The sequence below is a fragment of the Salvelinus namaycush genome, chromosome 7 (genome assembly GCF_016432855.1).
Source record: "Salvelinus namaycush isolate Seneca chromosome 7, SaNama_1.0, whole genome shotgun sequence".
Lineage (NCBI taxonomy): Eukaryota > Metazoa > Chordata > Actinopteri > Salmoniformes > Salmonidae > Salvelinus > Salvelinus namaycush.
In genome coordinates, this window is record NC_052313.1 from 6,597,515 (window position 1) to 6,616,435 (window position 18,921).

The 18,921-nt window shown below is 43.6% G+C and overlaps 1 protein-coding gene across 1 annotated transcript in view; it reads left to right on the forward strand.

The window, feature by feature from the left end:
• Positions 1 to 18,921, forward strand: part of LOC120050435 (semaphorin-5A-like) — a 275,882-nt gene that overhangs the window by 85,838 nt on the left and 171,123 nt on the right. The window contains exon 8 of the mRNA XM_038997025.1: positions 3,014 to 3,149. Coding sequence (XP_038852953.1) covers positions 3,014 to 3,149 — 136 coding nt within the window. The remainder of the gene's footprint in view (positions 1 to 3,013; positions 3,150 to 18,921) is intronic.

Sequence of the window (18,921 nt, forward strand, 5' to 3'; positions counted from 1 at the left end):
AGAGATACACAGAGACATACAGAGATACACAGAGACACACAGAGACATACAGAGAGACAGAGACACAGAGAAACACAGAGACACACATACACACGCAGAGAAACACAGAGACACAGCGATACACAGAGATACAGAGAGACATACAGAGAGACACAGAGATACACAGAGATACACAGAGACACAGAGATACACAGAACCACAGAGATACACAGAGACACAGAGAGACACAGAGATACACATAGACACACAGATACGCACAGAGACACACAGACACACGCAGAGACAGACAGAGAGACACACAGAGACATACAGAGAAAAACAGAGACACATGCAGAGAAACACAGAGAGACACAGAGACATGCAGAGAAACACAGAGACATGCAGAGACATACAGAGAGACATGCAGAGAAACACAGAGAGACACGCAGCGAAACACAGAGAGACCTAGAGAGACACACAGAGACATTCAGAGAAACACAGAGAGACACATGCAGAGAAACACAGAGAGACACAGAGAAACACAGAGACATACAGAGAGACATGCAGAGAAACACAGAGACATATAGAGAGACATGCAGAGAAGCACAGAGAGACACACAGAGAGACACACAGAGAGACATGCAGAGAAACACAGAGAGACACAGAGACACACAGAGACATGCAGAGAAACACAGAGAGACACAGAGAGACATGCAGAGAAACACAGAGACATGCAGAGACATGCAGAGACACACAGAGAGACATGCAGAGACACACAGGGAGACACACAGAGAGACATGCAGAGAAACACAGAGAGTCACAGAGACATACAGAGAGACACGCAGAGAAACACAAAGAGACACAGAGACAGCGACATACAGAGGAACACAGAGAAACACAGAGAGACACAGAGACATACAGAGAAACACAGACACACACAGACACACACTTTACCCTCTCTAACATGGGCCTGTGCCGACCTACTCTGTCACAATGGGCAGGACAAGGCTATGGTCAGAGATACCAGCCAGAGGGTAGACTCCAGAGGCGGCTGGTGGGATGAGCTATAGGAGGACAGGCTCATTGTAATGGAATGAATGGAACGGTATCAAACACATCAAACGTATGGAAACCACATGTTTGATGCAGTTCCATTTATGCCATTCCAGCCATTCCAATGAGTCAGTCCTCTCATAGCTCATCCCAGCAGCCTCCACTGTGTACTCTGCCTAGAGGTTCCTTCATGGCTATTCGTATTATGGTCAATAAACCTTGAAGTGGCCCAAACACTGAAGTATCCTTCAGGTACAGCTGATAATGAACAGTCATATTATACTATCACCATTCTCTCGCGTTTAGTTCGACAGTTGGATTCAGACTAGTTTCTCTCATGTTATTTTATAATATCTTAGAGAAGACATGTTCTTGTTAAAGTGACAGTTTGAAAAGTCAAAGCTATTCATCAGGCCCGATCTGTACACTTAGCCAGAGAGGCAGAACCTCTTAATTGAAGCCCGGTGTTAAATTTATAGTCACATTAGACCATCCATCAGTCACAGTGGGATCTGAGTCCACAGACACGATCTGGTAGGGACAGATATAGAGGTATATACCAGTCAGCTAGCATTGTGTCTGCTTAGTTGGCTTCTTAATCTATCTCTCTCTATATATACTATATATACAGTACCACTCAGAAGTTTGGACACACCTACTCATTCAAGGGTTTTCTTTATTTTTACTAATTTCTACAGTGTATAATAATGGTGAAGACATCCAAACAATGAAATTACACATATGGAATCATGTACTTGTTGGCTGTTTTTCCTTCAATTTGCAGTCCAACTCATCCCAAACCCTCTCAATTGGGTTGAGGTCGGGTGATTGTGGAGGCCAGGTCATCTGATGCACCACTCAATCACTCTCCTTGTTGGTCAAATAGCCCTTACACAGCCTGGAGGTGTGTTGGGTCATTGTCCTGTTGAAAAACAAATTATAGTCCCACTAAGCCCAATCCAGATGGGATGGCGTATCACTGCAGAATGCTGTGGTAGCCATGCTGGTAAAGTGTGCCTTGAATTCTAAACAAATCAAAGACAGTTTCACCAGCAAAGCACCCCCACACCATCACACCTCCTCCTCCATGCTTCACGGTGGGAACCACACATGTGGAGATTGTCTGTTCACTGACTCTGCGTCTCACGGCAGTTAGAACCAAACATCTGAAATTTGGACTCATCAGACCAAAGGACTAATGTCCATTGCTCGTGTTTCTTGGCCCAAGCAAGTCTCTTCTTCTTATTGGTGTCCTTTAGTAGTGTTTTCTTTGCAGTAATTTGACCATGAAGGCCTGATTCACAGTCTCCTCTGAATAGTTGATGTTGAGATGTATCTGTTACTTGAACTCTGTTAGGCATTTATTTGAGCTGCAATCTGAGATGCAGTTAATTGCTGATTTCTGAGGCTGGTAACTCTAATGAACGTATCCTCTGCAGCAACGGTAACTCTGGGTCTTCCTTTCCTGTGGTGGTCTTCATGAGAGACAGTTTCATCACAATGCTTGATGGTTTTTGCGACTGCACTTGTAGAAACGTTAAAAGTTCTTGGAATTTTCCGGATTGACTGACCTTCATGTCTTAATGTAATGATGGACTGTCGTTTCTCTTTGCTTATTTGAGCTGTTCTTGCCAAAATATGGATTTAGCCCTATTTGGTAAAAGACCATCTTCTGTATACCAAACCTACCTTGTCACAACACAACTGATTGGCTCAAATGCATTAAGAAGGAAATACATTTCACAAGTTAACTTTTAAGAAAGCACACCTGTTAATTGAAATGCATTTCAGGTGACTACCTCATGAAGCTGGATGATTCCATATGTGTTATTTCATATTGTTGATTTCTTCACTATTATTCTACAATGTAGAAAATAGTACAAATAAAGCAAAACCCTGGAATGAGTAGGTGTGTCCAAACTTTTGACTGGTAGTGTATATATATTTATATGTATCTCTCTCCCTCTCCTCCCCCCTACAGGAATAGCATAGCAGCGTCTGCGGTGTGTGCCTTCAACCTCAGTGCCATCACCCGTGTGTTCGGTGGCCCATTCAAGTACCAGGAGAACTCTCGCTCCGCCTGGCTACCTTACCCCAACCCTAACCCTGACTTCCAGGTAAATATACACTTACCTTACCCCAACCCTAACCCTGACTTCCAGGTAAATATACACTTACCTTACCCCAACCCTAACCTTGACTTCCAGGTAGATATACACCTACACCTACCCCAACCCTAACCCTGACTTCCAGGTAAATATACACCTACCTTACCCCAACCCTAACCCTGACTTCCAGGTAAATATACACCTACCTTACCCCAACCCTAACCTTGACTTCCAGGTAGATATACACCTACACCTACCCCAACCCTAACCCTGACTTCCAGGTAAATATACACCTACCTTACCCCAACCCTAACCTTGACTTCCAGGTAGATATACACCTACACCTACCCCAACCCTAACCCTGACTTCCAGGTAAATATACACCTACCTTACCCCAACCCTAACCCTGACTTCCAGGTAAATATACACCTACCTTACCCCAACCCTAACCCTGACTTTCAGGTAGATATACACCTACCTTACCCCAACCCTGACTCTGACTTTCAGGTAAATATACACCTACCTTACCCCAACCCTAACCCTGACTTTCAGGTAAATATACACTTACCTTACCCCAACCCTAACCCTGACTTCCAGGTAGATATACACCTACACCTACCCCAACCCTAACCCTGACTTTCAGGTAAATATACACCTACCTTACCCCAACCCTAACCCTGACTTTCAGGTAAATATACACCTACCTTACCCCAACCCTAACCCTGACTTTCAGGTAAATATACACCTACCTTACCCCAACCCTAACCCTGACTTTCAGGTAAATATACACCTACCTTACCCCAACCCTAACCCTGACTTTCAGGTAAATATACACCTACCTTACCCCAACCCTGACTCTGACTTTCAGGTAAATATACACGTACCTTACCCCAACCCTAACCCTGACTTTCAGGTAAATATACACCTACCTTACCCCAACCCTAACCCTGACTTTCAGGTAAATATACACCTACCTTACCCCAACCCTAACCCTGACTTTCAGGTAAATATACACCTACCTTACCCCAACCCTAACCTTGACTTCCAGGTAAATATACACCTACCTTACCCCAACCCTAACCCTGACTTTCAGGTAAATATACACCTACCTTACCCTAACCCTGACTTTCAGGTAGATATACACCTACCTTACCCCAACCCTAACCCTGACTTTCAGGTAAATATACACCTACCTTACCCCAACCCTAACCCTGACTTCCAGGTAAATATACACCTACCTTACCCCAACCCTAACCCTGACTTTCAGGTAAATATACACCTACCTTACCCCAACCCTAACCTTGACTTCCAGGTAAATATACACCTACCTTACCCCAACCCTAACCCTGACTTTCAGGTAAATATACACCTACCTTACCCCAACCCTAACCCTGACTTTCAGGTAGATATACACCTACCCCAACCCTAACCCTGACTTTCAGGTAGATATACACCTACCCCAACCCTAACCCTGATTTTCAGGTAGATATACACCTACACCTACCCCAACCCTAACCCTGACTTTCAGGTAAATATACACCTACCTTACCCCAACCCTAACCCTGACTTCCAGGTAGATATACACCTACACCTACCCCAACCCTAACCCTGACTTTCAGGTAAATATACACCTACCTTACCCCAACCCTAACCCTGACTTTCAGGTAAATATACACCTACCCCAACCCTAACCCTGACTTCCAGGTAAATATACACCTACCTTACCCCAACCCTAACCCTGACTTCCAGGTAGATATACACCTACCTTACCCCAACCCTAACCCTGACTTCCAGGTAAATATACACCTACCTTACCCCAACCCTAACCTTGACTTCCAGGTAAATATACACCTACCCCAACCCTAACCCTAACTTTCAGGTAGATATACACCTACCCCAACCCTAACCCTGACTTTCAGGTAGATATACACCTACCCCAACCCTAACCCTGACTTTCAGGTAAATATACACCTACCCCAACCCTAACCCTGACTTCCAGGTAAATATACACCTACCCCAACCCTAACCCTGACTTCCAGGTAAATATACACCTACCCCAACCCTAACCCTGACTTTCAGGTAGATATACACCTACCTTACCCCAACCCTAACCCTGACTTTCAGGTAAATATACACTTACCTTACCCCAACCCTAACCCTGACTTCCAGGTAGATATACACCTACACCTACCCCAACCCTAACCCTGACTTTCAGGTAAATATACACCTACCTTACCCCAACCCTAACCCTGACTTTCAGGTAAATATACACCTACCTTACCCCAACCCTAACCCTGACTTTCAGGTAAATATACACCTACCTTACCCCAACCCTAACCCTGACTTTCAGGTAAATATACACCTACCTTACCCCAACCCTAACCCTGACTTTCAGGTAAATATACACCTACCTTACCCCAACCCTGACTCTGACTTTCAGGTAAATATACACGTACCTTACCCCAACCCTAACCCTGACTTTCAGGTAAATATACACCTACCTTACCCCAACCCTAACCCTGACTTTCAGGTAAATATACACCTACCTTACCCCAACCCTAACCCTGACTTTCAGGTAAATATACACCTACCTTACCCCAACCCTAACCTTGACTTCCAGGTAAATATACACCTACCTTACCCCAACCCTAACCCTGACTTTCAGGTAAATATACACCTACCTTACCCTAACCCTGACTTTCAGGTAGATATACACCTACCTTACCCCAACCCTAACCCTGACTTTCAGGTAAATATACACCTACCTTACCCCAACCCTAACCCTGACTTCCAGGTAAATATACACCTACCTTACCCCAACCCTAACCCTGACTTTCAGGTAAATATACACCTACCTTACCCTAACCCTGACTTTCAGGTAGATATACACCTACCTTACCCCAACCCTAACCCTGACTTTCAGGTAAATATACACCTACCTTACCCCAACCCTAACCCTGACTTCCAGGTAAATATACACCTACCTTACCCCAACCCTAACCCTGACTTTCAGGTAAATATACACCTACCTTACCCCAACCCTAACCTTGACTTCCAGGTAAATATACACCTACCTTACCCCAACCCTAACCCTGACTTTCAGGTAAATATACACCTACCTTACCCCAACCCTAACCCTGACTTTCAGGTAGATATACACCTACCCCAACCCTAACCCTGACTTTCAGGTAGATATACACCTACCCCAACCCTAACCCTGATTTTCAGGTAGATATACACCTACACCTACCCCAACCCTAACCCTGACTTTCAGGTAAATATACACCTACCTTACCCCAACCCTAACCCTGACTTCCAGGTAGATATACACCTACACCTACCCCAACCCTAACCCTGACTTTCAGGTAAATATACACCTACCTTACCCCAACCCTAACCCTGACTTTCAGGTAAATATACACCTACCCCAACCCTAACCCTGACTTCCAGGTAAATATACACCTACCTTACCCCAACCCTAACCCTGACTTCCAGGTAGATATACACCTACCTTACCCCAACCCTAACCCTGACTTCCAGGTAAATATACACCTACCTTACCCCAACCCTAACCTTGACTTCCAGGTAAATATACACCTACCCCAACCCTAACCCTAACTTTCAGGTAGATATACACCTACCCCAACCCTAACCCTGACTTTCAGGTAGATATACACCTACCCCAACCCTAACCCTGACTTTCAGGTAAATATACACCTACCCCAACCCTAACCCTGACTTCCAGGTAAATATACACCTACCCCAACCCTAACCCTGACTTCCAGGTAAATATACACCTACCCCAACCCTAACCCTGACTTTCAGGTAGATATACACCTACCTTACCCCAACCCTAACCCTAACTTTCAGGTAGATATACACCTACCTTACCCCAACCCTAACCCTGACTTCCAGGTAGATATACACCTACCTTACCCCGACCCTAACCCTGACTTCCAGGTAAATATACACCTACCCCAACCCTAACCCTGACTTTCAGGTAGATATACACCTACCTTACCCCAACCCTAACCCTGACTTTCAGGTAGATATACACCTACCCCAACCCTAACCTTGACCTTCAGGTAGATATACACCTACCCCAACCCTAACCCTGACTTTCAGGTAGATATACACCTACCCGAAACCTAACCCTGACTTTCAGGTAGATATACACCTACCCGAAACCTAACCTTGACTTTCAGGTAGATATACACCTACCCCAACCCTAACCTTGACTTTCAGGTAAGGAACTCCAAATGGCCGTCAAACTGAGCTCACAGGGAAATCTCCTATCCCAATATTCTAAAAAGGGCCTGAAGCCATGGGTTCAGCTAGGTATTTGTTCTATCAGGGTTAAGCCAGGCTCAGGTTCAGATTGGGATATGGTTTGGTAATAACCAGTCTGAAAATAACCAGACACCAGTAGCTACAACAGTATTACAAGACATATGGATGAGTCAGGTCAGTGCCTTATATGAGATATCTGACCGCGAACAGTCCGCTCTAGTGGTCTTTTAGCCATCGTGCTGTTACTCCCTCCTGGTTATTCTGAGAGCGCACTAACATTCAAGGTCCGTTTTAATCACCACAACAACAACTCTGTCCAATTAACCAACACACAGAAACGTCATCACATACACTGCCTTTATAGGAATATACTCATGAGGGTTGGAGATTATTCATTGTGACCATTGGTGGGTATTCCTCATTTATTCATTATGAGCGTTGGTGGATATTCATTATGAGCGTTGGTGGGTATTCATTATGAACGTTGGTGGGTGTTCCTCATGAGGGTTGGTGGTTATTCATTATGAGTGTTGGTGGGTGTTCCTCATGAGCGTTGGTGGGTATTCTTCATGAGTGTTGGTGGGTATTCATAATAAGCATAGGTGGGTATTTATTATGAACGTTGGTGGGTATTCATTATGAGCATTGGTGGGTGTTGTTCATGAGTGTTGGTGGGTATTCATGATGAGCGTTGGTGGGTGTTCATTATGAGCATTGGTGGGTATTCATTATGATCGTTGGTGGTTGTTTTTCATGAGTGTTGGTGGGTATTCATTATGAGCGTTGGTGGTTGTTTTTCATGAGCGTTGGTGGGTATTCATTAAAAGCGTTGGTGGGTGTTCCTCATGAGCTTTGCTGGGTATTCATTATGAAAGTTGGTGGGTATTCATTATGAGCGTTGGTGGGTATTCATTATAAGCGTTGGTGGGTGTTCTTCATGAGCTTTGCTGGGTATTCATTATGAAAGTTGGTGGGTATTCATTATGAGCGTTGGTGGGTGTTCTTCATGAGCGTTGGTCGGTATTCATTATGAGCATTGGTGGGTATTCATTATGAGAGTTGGTGGGTATTCATTATGAGCATTGGTGGGTGTTCTTCATGAGCATTGGTCGGTATTCATTATGAGCATTGGTGGGTATTCATTATGAGAGTTGGTGGGTATTCATTATGAGCGTTGGTGGGTATTCATTATGAGCGTTGGTGGGTATTCATTATGAGCGTTGGAGGGTGATCTTCATGAGCGTTGGTGGGTGTTCTTCATGAGCGTTGGTGGGTATTCATTATGAGCGTTGGAGGGTGTTCTTCATGAGTGTTGGTGGGTATTCATTATGAGCGTTGGTGGGTATTCATTATGATCGTTGGTGGGTATTCATTATGAGTGTTGGTGGGTATTCATTATGAGAGTTGGTGGGTATTCATTATGATCGTTGGTGGGTGTTCTTCATGAGCGTTGGTGGGTATTCATTATGAGCGTTGGAGGGTGTTCTTCATGAGTGTTGGTGGGTATTCATTATGAGCGTTGGTGGGTATTCATTATGAGCGTTGGAGGGTGTTCTTCATGAGAGTTGGTGGGTGTTCTTCGTGAGCGTTGGTGGGTATTCATTATGAGCGTTGGAGGGTGTTCATTATGAGCGTTGGAGGGTGTTCTTCATGAGCGTTGGTGGGTGTTCTTCATGAGCGTTGGTGGGTATTCATTATGAGAGTTGGTGGGTGTTCTTCATGAGTGTTGGTGGGTATTCATTATGAGAGTTGGTGGGTGTTCTTCATGAGCGTTGGTGGGTATTCATTATGAGAGTTGGTGGGTACCAAGTACATACAATACATCTCATTTGCTCAGTAGTCCAATTCCATGCTATCAATATAGCATCCTACGCTAGTAGTACTGCTCCTTCAGTTACTGTCCCTACAGCTCCTTCAGTTACTGTCCCTACAGCTCCTTCAGTTACTGTCTCTACAGCTTCTTCAGTTACTGTCCCTACAGCTCCGTCAGTTACTGTCCCTACAGCTCTTTCAGTTACTGTCCCTACAGCTCCTTCAGTTACAGTCCCTACAGCTCCTTCAGTTACTGTCCCTACAGCTCCTTCAGTTACTGTCCCTACAGCTCCTTCAGTTACTGTCCCTACAGCTCCTTCAGTTACTGTCCCTACAGCTCCTTCAGTTACTGTCCCTATAGCTCCTTCAGTTACTGTCCCTACAGCTCCTTCAGTTACTGTCCCTACAGCTCCTTCAGTTACTGTCCCTACAGCTCCTTTAGTTACTGTCCTTACAGCTCCTTCAGTTACTGTCCTTACAGCTCCTTCAGTTACTGTCCCTACAGCTCCTTCAGTTACTGTCCCTACAGCTCCTTCAGTTACAGTCCCTACAGCTCCTTCAGTTACTGTCCCTACAGCTCCTTCAGTTACTGTCCCTACAGCTCCTTCAGTTACTGTCCCTACAGCTCCTTCAGTTACTGTCCCTACAGCTCCTTCAGTTACTGTCCCTACAGCTCCTTCAGTTACTGTCCCTACAGCTCCTTCAGTTACTGTCCCTACAGCTCCTTTAGTTACTGTCCTTACAGCTCCTTCAGTTACTGTCCTTACAGCTCCTTCAGTTACTGTCCCTACAGCTCCTTCAGTTACTGTCCCTACAGCTCCTTCAGTTACAGTCCCTACAGCTCCTTCAGTTACTGTCCCTACAGCTCCTTCAGTTACTGTCCCTACAGCTCCTTCAGTTACTGTCCCTACAGCTCCTTCAGTTACTGTCCCTACAGCTCCTTCAGTTACTGTCCCTACAGCTCCTTCTGTTACTGTCCCTACAGCTCCTTCAGTTACTGTCCCTACAGCTCCTTCAGTTACTGTCCCTACAGCTCCTTCAGTTACTGTCCCTACAGCTCCTTCAGTTACTGTCCCTACAGCTCCTTCTGTTACTGTCCCTACAGTGCCTGCCGTAAGAATACCTCCTGCATGTAATCTGAGAAATGTTCACCGGCTGTTAAAAATTTGAGAAAAATTTATGAGTTGGGAATAATATCCAACCTAACAAAACTGAGTCACAGGTGTCCTGAAAGTTTACCATAGTGTCTGAAATGCCACTGGTATCTCGTCTACTCTCAACATGATCTAGGTATGTGTAATGTTCAAATAAATCCCCACATTGTGTACAGTTAGCTGCTCTCCCTCTTCTATGAGCTATCTCCTGTAACCATATACAGTCTCTGGGGAATGATACTCCTCTATCATTACATCTAACCCATGACACACTATACTCCTAATGCATTGTCTACAGTTAAAAACATACTAGCACATTCTCAAATCAGTTAGTCAATATACATCATTCCCTCCTCTGGAACAATGAACACCCTCATGTTCCACGAAACCTAAAAACATATTGACTTGAAAAGAGAAAAGAAACCACGTACACGTTCAATAACGTAGCACCACTCATTGATGGCGATGCAGCATAAACATTCTGAATACAGGGTAAAACAAAAACAACTTTCATGTTTGTACCAAGCGATCATCCAGTGCTTCCCCCAAACAAACCACCTCCAACTCAGGATGACGCTTAGAGATACGTTTCTGGAGACTCAGCCACATAAATGTTGGCAGCGTATCCACCCCTCATCGTGCTTAAGCAATTCTCTCTCGCTGTATCCCCATCACAACTAAAACATTTTATAAATAATCCAACCCAAATTTAGAATGACTGACCTCAGTGCTTACTTTGAGACTAAGGCTCAAATTCCAGTTTATCAACTTGGCACACATCATCCCTGTTAGAACATACATTTATAAACAACTTTTTATTGCTGGTCATAACTCTTCTCATTACAGCCCCCCCTTTGTCCCTGTTTTCCTGTCATGACTGGCCTGGTAAAGAAAGATCAGTATCTCAATGCATTTTCAGTTTAAATAGTTAGCAGGGCGTATACCACCACCCCACCTCAGATATTGTTTACAGTTCATTTTCCCAACGGCACATGTAACTTTTGCCTGTCACATTTCATGGCCCTTGATAATGTCCCGATTTTAATATCCACTTAGATACTTCCGTTTCCCCCACGTACACAAGTCTCTCACCTGAGCATGTTCTCTCTCTCCACGCTCACTCCACACACTCTCAGCACCCCGGTCCTGGTTTATGGCTCGGACTCAGATAGGAGTGGTAAGTCATTGTCTCTCAGCACCCCGGTCCTGGTTTATGGCTCGGACTCAGATAGGAGTGGTAAGTCATTGTCTCTCAGCACCCCGTCCCTGGTTCTGGCTCGGACTCAGATAGGAGTGGTAAAAGTCATTGTCTCTCAGCACCCCGGCCCTGGTTTATGGCTCGGACTCAGATAGGAGTGGTAAGTCATTGTCTCTCAGCACCCCGGTCCTGATTTATGGCTCGGACTCAGATAGGAGTGGTAAAAGTCATTGTCTCTCAGCACCCCGGTCCTGATTTATGGCTCGGACTCAGATAGGAGTGGTAAAAGTCATTGTCTCTCAGCACCCCGGTCCTGATTTATGGCTCGGACTCAGATAGGAGTGGTAAAAGTCATTGTCTCTCAGCACCCCGGCCCTGATTTATGGCTCGGACTCAGATAGGAGTGGTAAAAGTCATTGTCTCTCAGCACCCCGGTCCTGATTTATGGCTCGGACTCAGATAGGAATGGTAAAAGTCCCTGTCTCTCATTGCACGCCTTTGTCGCACTTTCTTCAGCCGGTTAGGGAGGGTTTTGAGGTTTACACACACTGTCTATGGTCAAATTATTCCTACCATGCATTAAGACACGATCTGACGTCACCTTCCATGATAACCTCAACAAAGCACAGATCATAACAAACAGTTAAGTTCATTACATTTCTGTTTCAGGAAACCAGACAAACATTGACTATATGACGAATTAGGACATTAACATTTTCTTAATAACATCTTTAAGACAAATGTCAAAAAGCATAACATAATGTTACTGAAAAAAAAAAAACATTTTCTAAATTAGTCCATACTCCCTTACTGGCGACCTCTAGGAAGATCCTGAAGATAGCACCCTAACCCCTCGCAGAATCCCCACTCCAGGATCCCAATCTGCACCCTAACCCCTCGCAGAATCCCCACTCCAGGATCCCAATCTGCACCCTAACCCCTCGCAGAATCCCCACTCCAGGATCCCAATCTGGTGATATTTGTATCAAAACAAAAACCCAACATGAAATCAGCAATACATATATCACAATCCATTTGAAGTAACTGCCATCCCTTATTAACATATATTTTCCTTTCTATATGCAGCCGAAACACAGTACCACTGTATAAGTACCCCAAAGACCAGGACCTCAGGGAACTGGTAATTTTTCCCTTTCAAACACGTGATTAAAAACAAAACATGTTAAATCAAAAATAAACCAATTCGAATAACTAATCAACTTAGAATTGCAACTCTTTATAACTCCCTACGGAAATAATAATAATCTCCTAAAGTAATGGTACAATTTGGATAGAGAGTGTTTCTCAAGAATTCATTTAATGAAATCCCCCTGTCTATTTAATGCATAATGAAGTTGATCATTCTTCATTAGGAATTTTTAATATTCAGAGCTTTCGACACCATTAAAATGTTTCCTCTCCCTTTCTTTCCCTGTCCTTCAGAAACCATTTAAATACCTGTTCAAAACATTTCATCCTCCTGCATACCCGTTTTAACTGAATTGAAAAGACCCCATCCAATAAATCCCACAACACGGCGACAGTATCTCTCCACCGACTCTAACGATTCACTGGTCTCCTTTTCCCCATGTGGTTCTCCATAACCATCATACCACATAAAAAAAATGTTAAGTTAATTTTAGGTTTGGCAACCCCTATACTAATTCCTCGTGACCCCTCCACCCATTTGTCCATTCTAGAATTCCATTACAGAATGAGATGACATCAAAAGTACATTTATTTCAAAATAAAACCACATAGCATGTCTAATGATTTAAGCAAACCCTAAAGCCTTCTGCAGTTTGGCCATATAATTTAAATGTGTTACCTTTACACGGAACCCAAACTGGCTGTGCGCATGCTCCATCGTGGGCCATCGTGCACAATCGTGCATACATTTATTTTGTCCCCCTACACCAAACGCGATCACTACGTGCAGGTTAAAATATCAAAGCAAACTGAACCAATTACATTAATTTGGGGAAGGGTCGATAAGCATTAAACATTTATGGCTATTAAGCTAGTTAGCTTGCACTTGCTAGCTAATTTGTCCTATTTAGCTAGCTTGCTGTTGCTAGCTAATTTGTCCTGGGATATAAACGTTGAGTTTTTATTTTACCTGAAATGCACAAGGTCCTCTACTCCAACAATTCATCCACACATAAAACGGTCAACCTAATCGTTTCTAGTCATCTTTCCTCCTTCCAGGCTTTTTCATCTTTGAACTTATATGGTGATTGGCATCTAAACTTTCATAGTATTACTATGCCGACGGCAAAACAGTTTGTCTTTCAATTACCCACGTGGGTATAACCAATGAGGAGATGGCACGTGGGTACCTGCTTCTATAAACCAATGAGGAGATGGGAGAGGCAGGATTCGCTCGCGACACAAGCGTTGTGGTCAGCCTGTTAGAATCCATTCCCCTGGCATTTCGCCTAGAATCTTCAACCCAAAATAAGTTTTCCTGTGGCAAAGGTAGCCAATTTCTCATCGTAAGGTATCCCGCAATATTTAATCCCTGGACTTTACTAAACAGTTAGGTAACACGTTATCTCATACGTCTTCCTTCACATAGAAACTGTAATCTCTATGTACCACGATCGAACAGAGACTATACACCGCTTGGTGAAAGTTCCATTCCTTCTACTTTCCGGAGGATTTGTTGAAAATGATGCTAATGCTTGCCTGGCAACATTTTCTCTGAATAGAGCGGGCTCCATACCCACTTTACACGCCCTTTTCCAATGACCAATAGTCCCACACCTAAAACAGGACTCGGTCTCCCTACGCTTTGATGCTTTTCAGCTACGTTTCTTAGTTTTATCTTGGCCATTGAAACTACATTCAGTGCTTTTCTCTATGGTCCTATTAACCCCTCGCACGTCTGCGAGGTGAGCGGAGTCATATTCCACTCTCAAAACATGGTCTCGAATTAAATCTACTCCCCCCGCAATTATCGTTTTGATCACAGGGTTCAACCCCGTCATCAAAGCAGAAGCGCAAATTTGATCAATACACTCCCGTTTCCAGTCCTTCTGTATTAGCGTACTGGTGTTACACTTTCTCGGTTTATCGTTATGCATTTTCTGTTGGTAGAATGCTGACATCAAAACGCTGGTATATTGAGCTTTTGATTCTGGTTTTATGTCCTTGTGCCAAGTCATAATTGCCTCCCTGAATTCTTTATTTAATTTGAATTTTCCGACAGCAGGAAAATGTTGTCCAATTTTTTCTAATTTGATACATTTTTCCCATATTCCAGCTGAATTGGTAGAATGAGCGTGCGCTTCTTTTAGCACCTACATGGCTTTATTAAATTCCGCTATCTCTATATTACAGGGAGAAACGGTCCGTTGGTCGCCATATCACTAGTTATAACACTCCCGACGGTGTCCAGGGTATCTTAGATTCCTTAACTCCCATCTATTATATACACCTTCTATTAACTATTTTCTAAGAAAGCACTACACACTTCCCCAGATAATAATTAATTGGTCACGGCACTTAATACCTTGTATTAGAACCGATACCATAAACATCTGCGAACCTATTACTGGAGAATACGGACAGGACTTCATGTCCTATTCCAGTACTTCCTCAAATATCACTGTTATTGATAACCCACATCATCTCTCATAGGGCATAACCCAACCTCTCTCCATATTGATACTGCTACTACACGTAAATCAAGCAGTGTTCCAATATCCTATGTTTTCTTTTTCGTTTTTTAACTCACTATTTTCGAGAACTCTCGTCTTAAAACTCATTGCAACGGGGACTTTTGTCCTTTTTACAGATCTCGCAGAGATATACCCCCACTAGGGATCTATCCTTAACGGGAACCTACCCTTCAACGTTTATAAGCCTGGCTCTCGCAGAGAAAAACCTCCGCTTGGGACCTATCCTCCAGGGAACCTACCCTTCATGTATAATAGGCTCTTATATTTTATCTGGATCTCGCAGAGGAAAACATCCACTTGGGACATATTCTTAAAAGGAACCTACCCTTCATTAATAGTAATCACAGGCATTACCCCTCTGTGATTTACTATTGACTTTATAGTACTAGCAGGAACCAACCTACTAGGGAGTTACCCCCTAGGACTTACCCTACAGGTACCAGCCTGTATGAGTTTACCTTTCGGGCCTTACCATTTACTAGAAAACTACGACCGGTCGTTACACAATGGGCCGTTAAAATTAAACTTTGGCTCTCCAGGTCCGTATCCCATAATTAGTTCAGCCAACGATTCTCATCTCCCCAAGATGTCAAAATGAGTGGAAACAGTGTCACGACTCCAACCGAAGGTAGCTCCCCTTCCTGTTCGGGTGGCGCTCAGCGGTCGTTGTCACCGGCCTACTAGCTGCCACTGATCCCTTTTCCCCTTTTCTGTTTATTGGTTTCACCTGTGTTTGTTTTAGGCTGATTGGTTGGGCTTTATTTACCGGGATTGTTCGATGTACATGTGTACACGCCTGTGTGTCACGGTTTTCCCATGTGTTTGGGTTTTTTGCTGGACTGTTTTAGTCCCCCGTGTTTGGGGCATTTGTTTTGGTTGGCGTATGTTCACCGTTGTGGTGCATTAAAAGTTAGCACTACCCTGAACTCTCTGCTTCCTGCGCCTGACTTCTCACCCACTACACCCCGGGCGGTACAAACAGATATAGGAAGTAGCCTACCTTGTCTGTTGCCAGCTCTGCTCCACTCATCTGGACTCTTTGGTTTGACTACAAATCGTGGTGAACTCCTGGCTAGCTCGCCATCTGTTAGGTTCTTATATTTCAGAGTAAATAACCCACAGACACTAGAGTAGCTTTAACCAAGTTTAAATCTTCCCAAAGGTTCTGTACGGCTGTAATTCAGACAACCCAACATTTGTCCCATCCAGATATTTATATCCCACTTAAGACACTCCTCCTTCTCTCCAATCCCTACATTTTATGGTCTTACAGGAAGAGAGTAAAGAGGGTAACAGGATACCAAACCTTTAATACTCCCTTATGAGAATCTGTCCTCACCTCCTGACCTAAACCGCTCCTTCATCTAATCCACAGATGTCAATCAGTCTTTCCTGTATCAACACGGTGCTCTGCTCCCAACCCTCAACACATTCCAACACATTCCACAGCTATTTGTCTTTCTACAGAGACCCAGTCTCTTTTACTATACTAAGCGTCTGATCTATCATGTCTTTAATATCTCGATGTTCAAAATGTCGAATCCAACAGTAGTTACAGTCTTGTCCTATCGCTGCAACTCCCCTACGGACTCGGTAGAGGTGAAGGTCGAAGGCCATGCGTCCCCGAAACACGACCCTGCCAAGCCGCACTGCTTCTTGACACACCGCTTGCTTAACCCAGAAGCCAGCCGCACCAATGTGTTGGAAGAAACACCGTCTAACTGATGACCGAGGTCAGCTTGCAGGCCCCTGGCCCGCCACAAGGAGTTGCTAGAGCACAATGAGACATGGAAATCCCGGCCGGCCAAACCCTCCCCTAACCCGGACAGCGCTGGGCCAATTGTGAGCCGCCCCATGGGTCTCCAGGTCCTACTGTTGGGAGACGAAGTGGATTAGGTCCTACTGTTGGGAGAAGGAGTGGAGCAGGCCCTATTGTCGGGAGAAGGAGTGGAGCTGGCCCTACTGTCGGGAGAAGTAGTGGAGCAGGTCCTACTGTTGGGAGAAGGAGTGGAGCAGGTCCTACTGTCAGGAGAAGGAGTGGAGCAGGTCCTACTGTCGGGAGAAGGAGTGGAGCAGGTCCTACTGTTGGGAGAAGGAGTGGTGGAGCAGGTCCTACTGTCGGAAGAAGGAGGAGCAACGGGGGAAAACCAAAAAATGACATGCCCTCCTAAAACTGGTTATAACTTCAGTTCTGTTGTGATGTTAAGATTCTATCACTGACAGTGTGTTACATAGACTTATTTAAGAAAGGTCAAGGACTGAGGGGGGGCATGACTTTAGAAATGGCAGAGTAATTATTGTTTTAAATTCATCAGCTGTCCAAATGACCTCTTTAGCGGTTCTGGTGTTAAAGCTCTGTGGTCTTTATTGATGACACAGATAATGTTGTATGACTGGAAAGGCTAGCAGTTCTCAGGGCTAGCAGGCTAAACAGATTGACTGATTGAATTTATTAGACAATAAAAAATAAAAAACATAATTAAGGCGGTGACGGTGACGCCTCCACATACAAATTTTCAATTTTCGCCTAAAATGACATACCCAAATGTAGCAGCCTGTAGCTCAGGACCTGAGGCAAGGATATGCATATTCTTGATAACATTTGAAAGGAAATACTTTGAAGTTTGTAGAAATGTGAAGTGAATGTAGAAGAATATAAGACATTAGATCTCTTAAAAGATAATACAAAGAAAAAAACATTTATTTTTTTTGTACCGTCATCTTTGAAATGCAAGAGAATAGCCATAATGTATTATTCCAGCCCAGGTGCAATTTAGATTTTGGCCACTAGATGACAGCTGTGTATATCATACTATACCATACAATACTATACCATACCATACTATACCGTACTATACCATACCATACCATACAATACTATACTATACTAAAACTATACCATATCATGATATACCATACCATACTATACCATATCATACTACACTATACCATGCCAAACTATACCATACTATACTATACCATACAGTGCAATACTATACTATACAATTCTATACTAGACCATATCATGCTATACCACACCATACAATGCCATATCCTACTATGTCATACCATACTATACTATACATACCATGCTATACTACACCATACTGTGCCATACCATAATATATCATACTATACCACACCATACCATGCCATATCCTACTATGTCATACCATACTATACCATACTATACTAGACCATCGCATACTATACCATATCCTACTATACTATACCATACTATACAGTACTATACCATATCATACTATACTATACCATACCGTACTCTACCATACCGTACTATACCGTACCATACCATACTATACCATATCATGCTTTACCATACCATACCGTATCATGCTATACCATACCATGCCATACTATATATGTATATATATATCTTTATTTTTGTAAATTATTTAACCTTTATTTAACTAGGCAAGTCAGTTAAGAACTTAAGAACAAATTCTTATTTACAATGACGGGGAACAGCGGGTTAGTTGCCTTGTTCAGGTACAGAACGACAGATTTTTACCTTTTGGTTACTGGCCCAATGCTCTGACCACTATACTACCTGCCGCCCCACTATACTCTACTACACTATACTATACTATACAGTAAGTATCTATTTCCACTCACCCTACTAC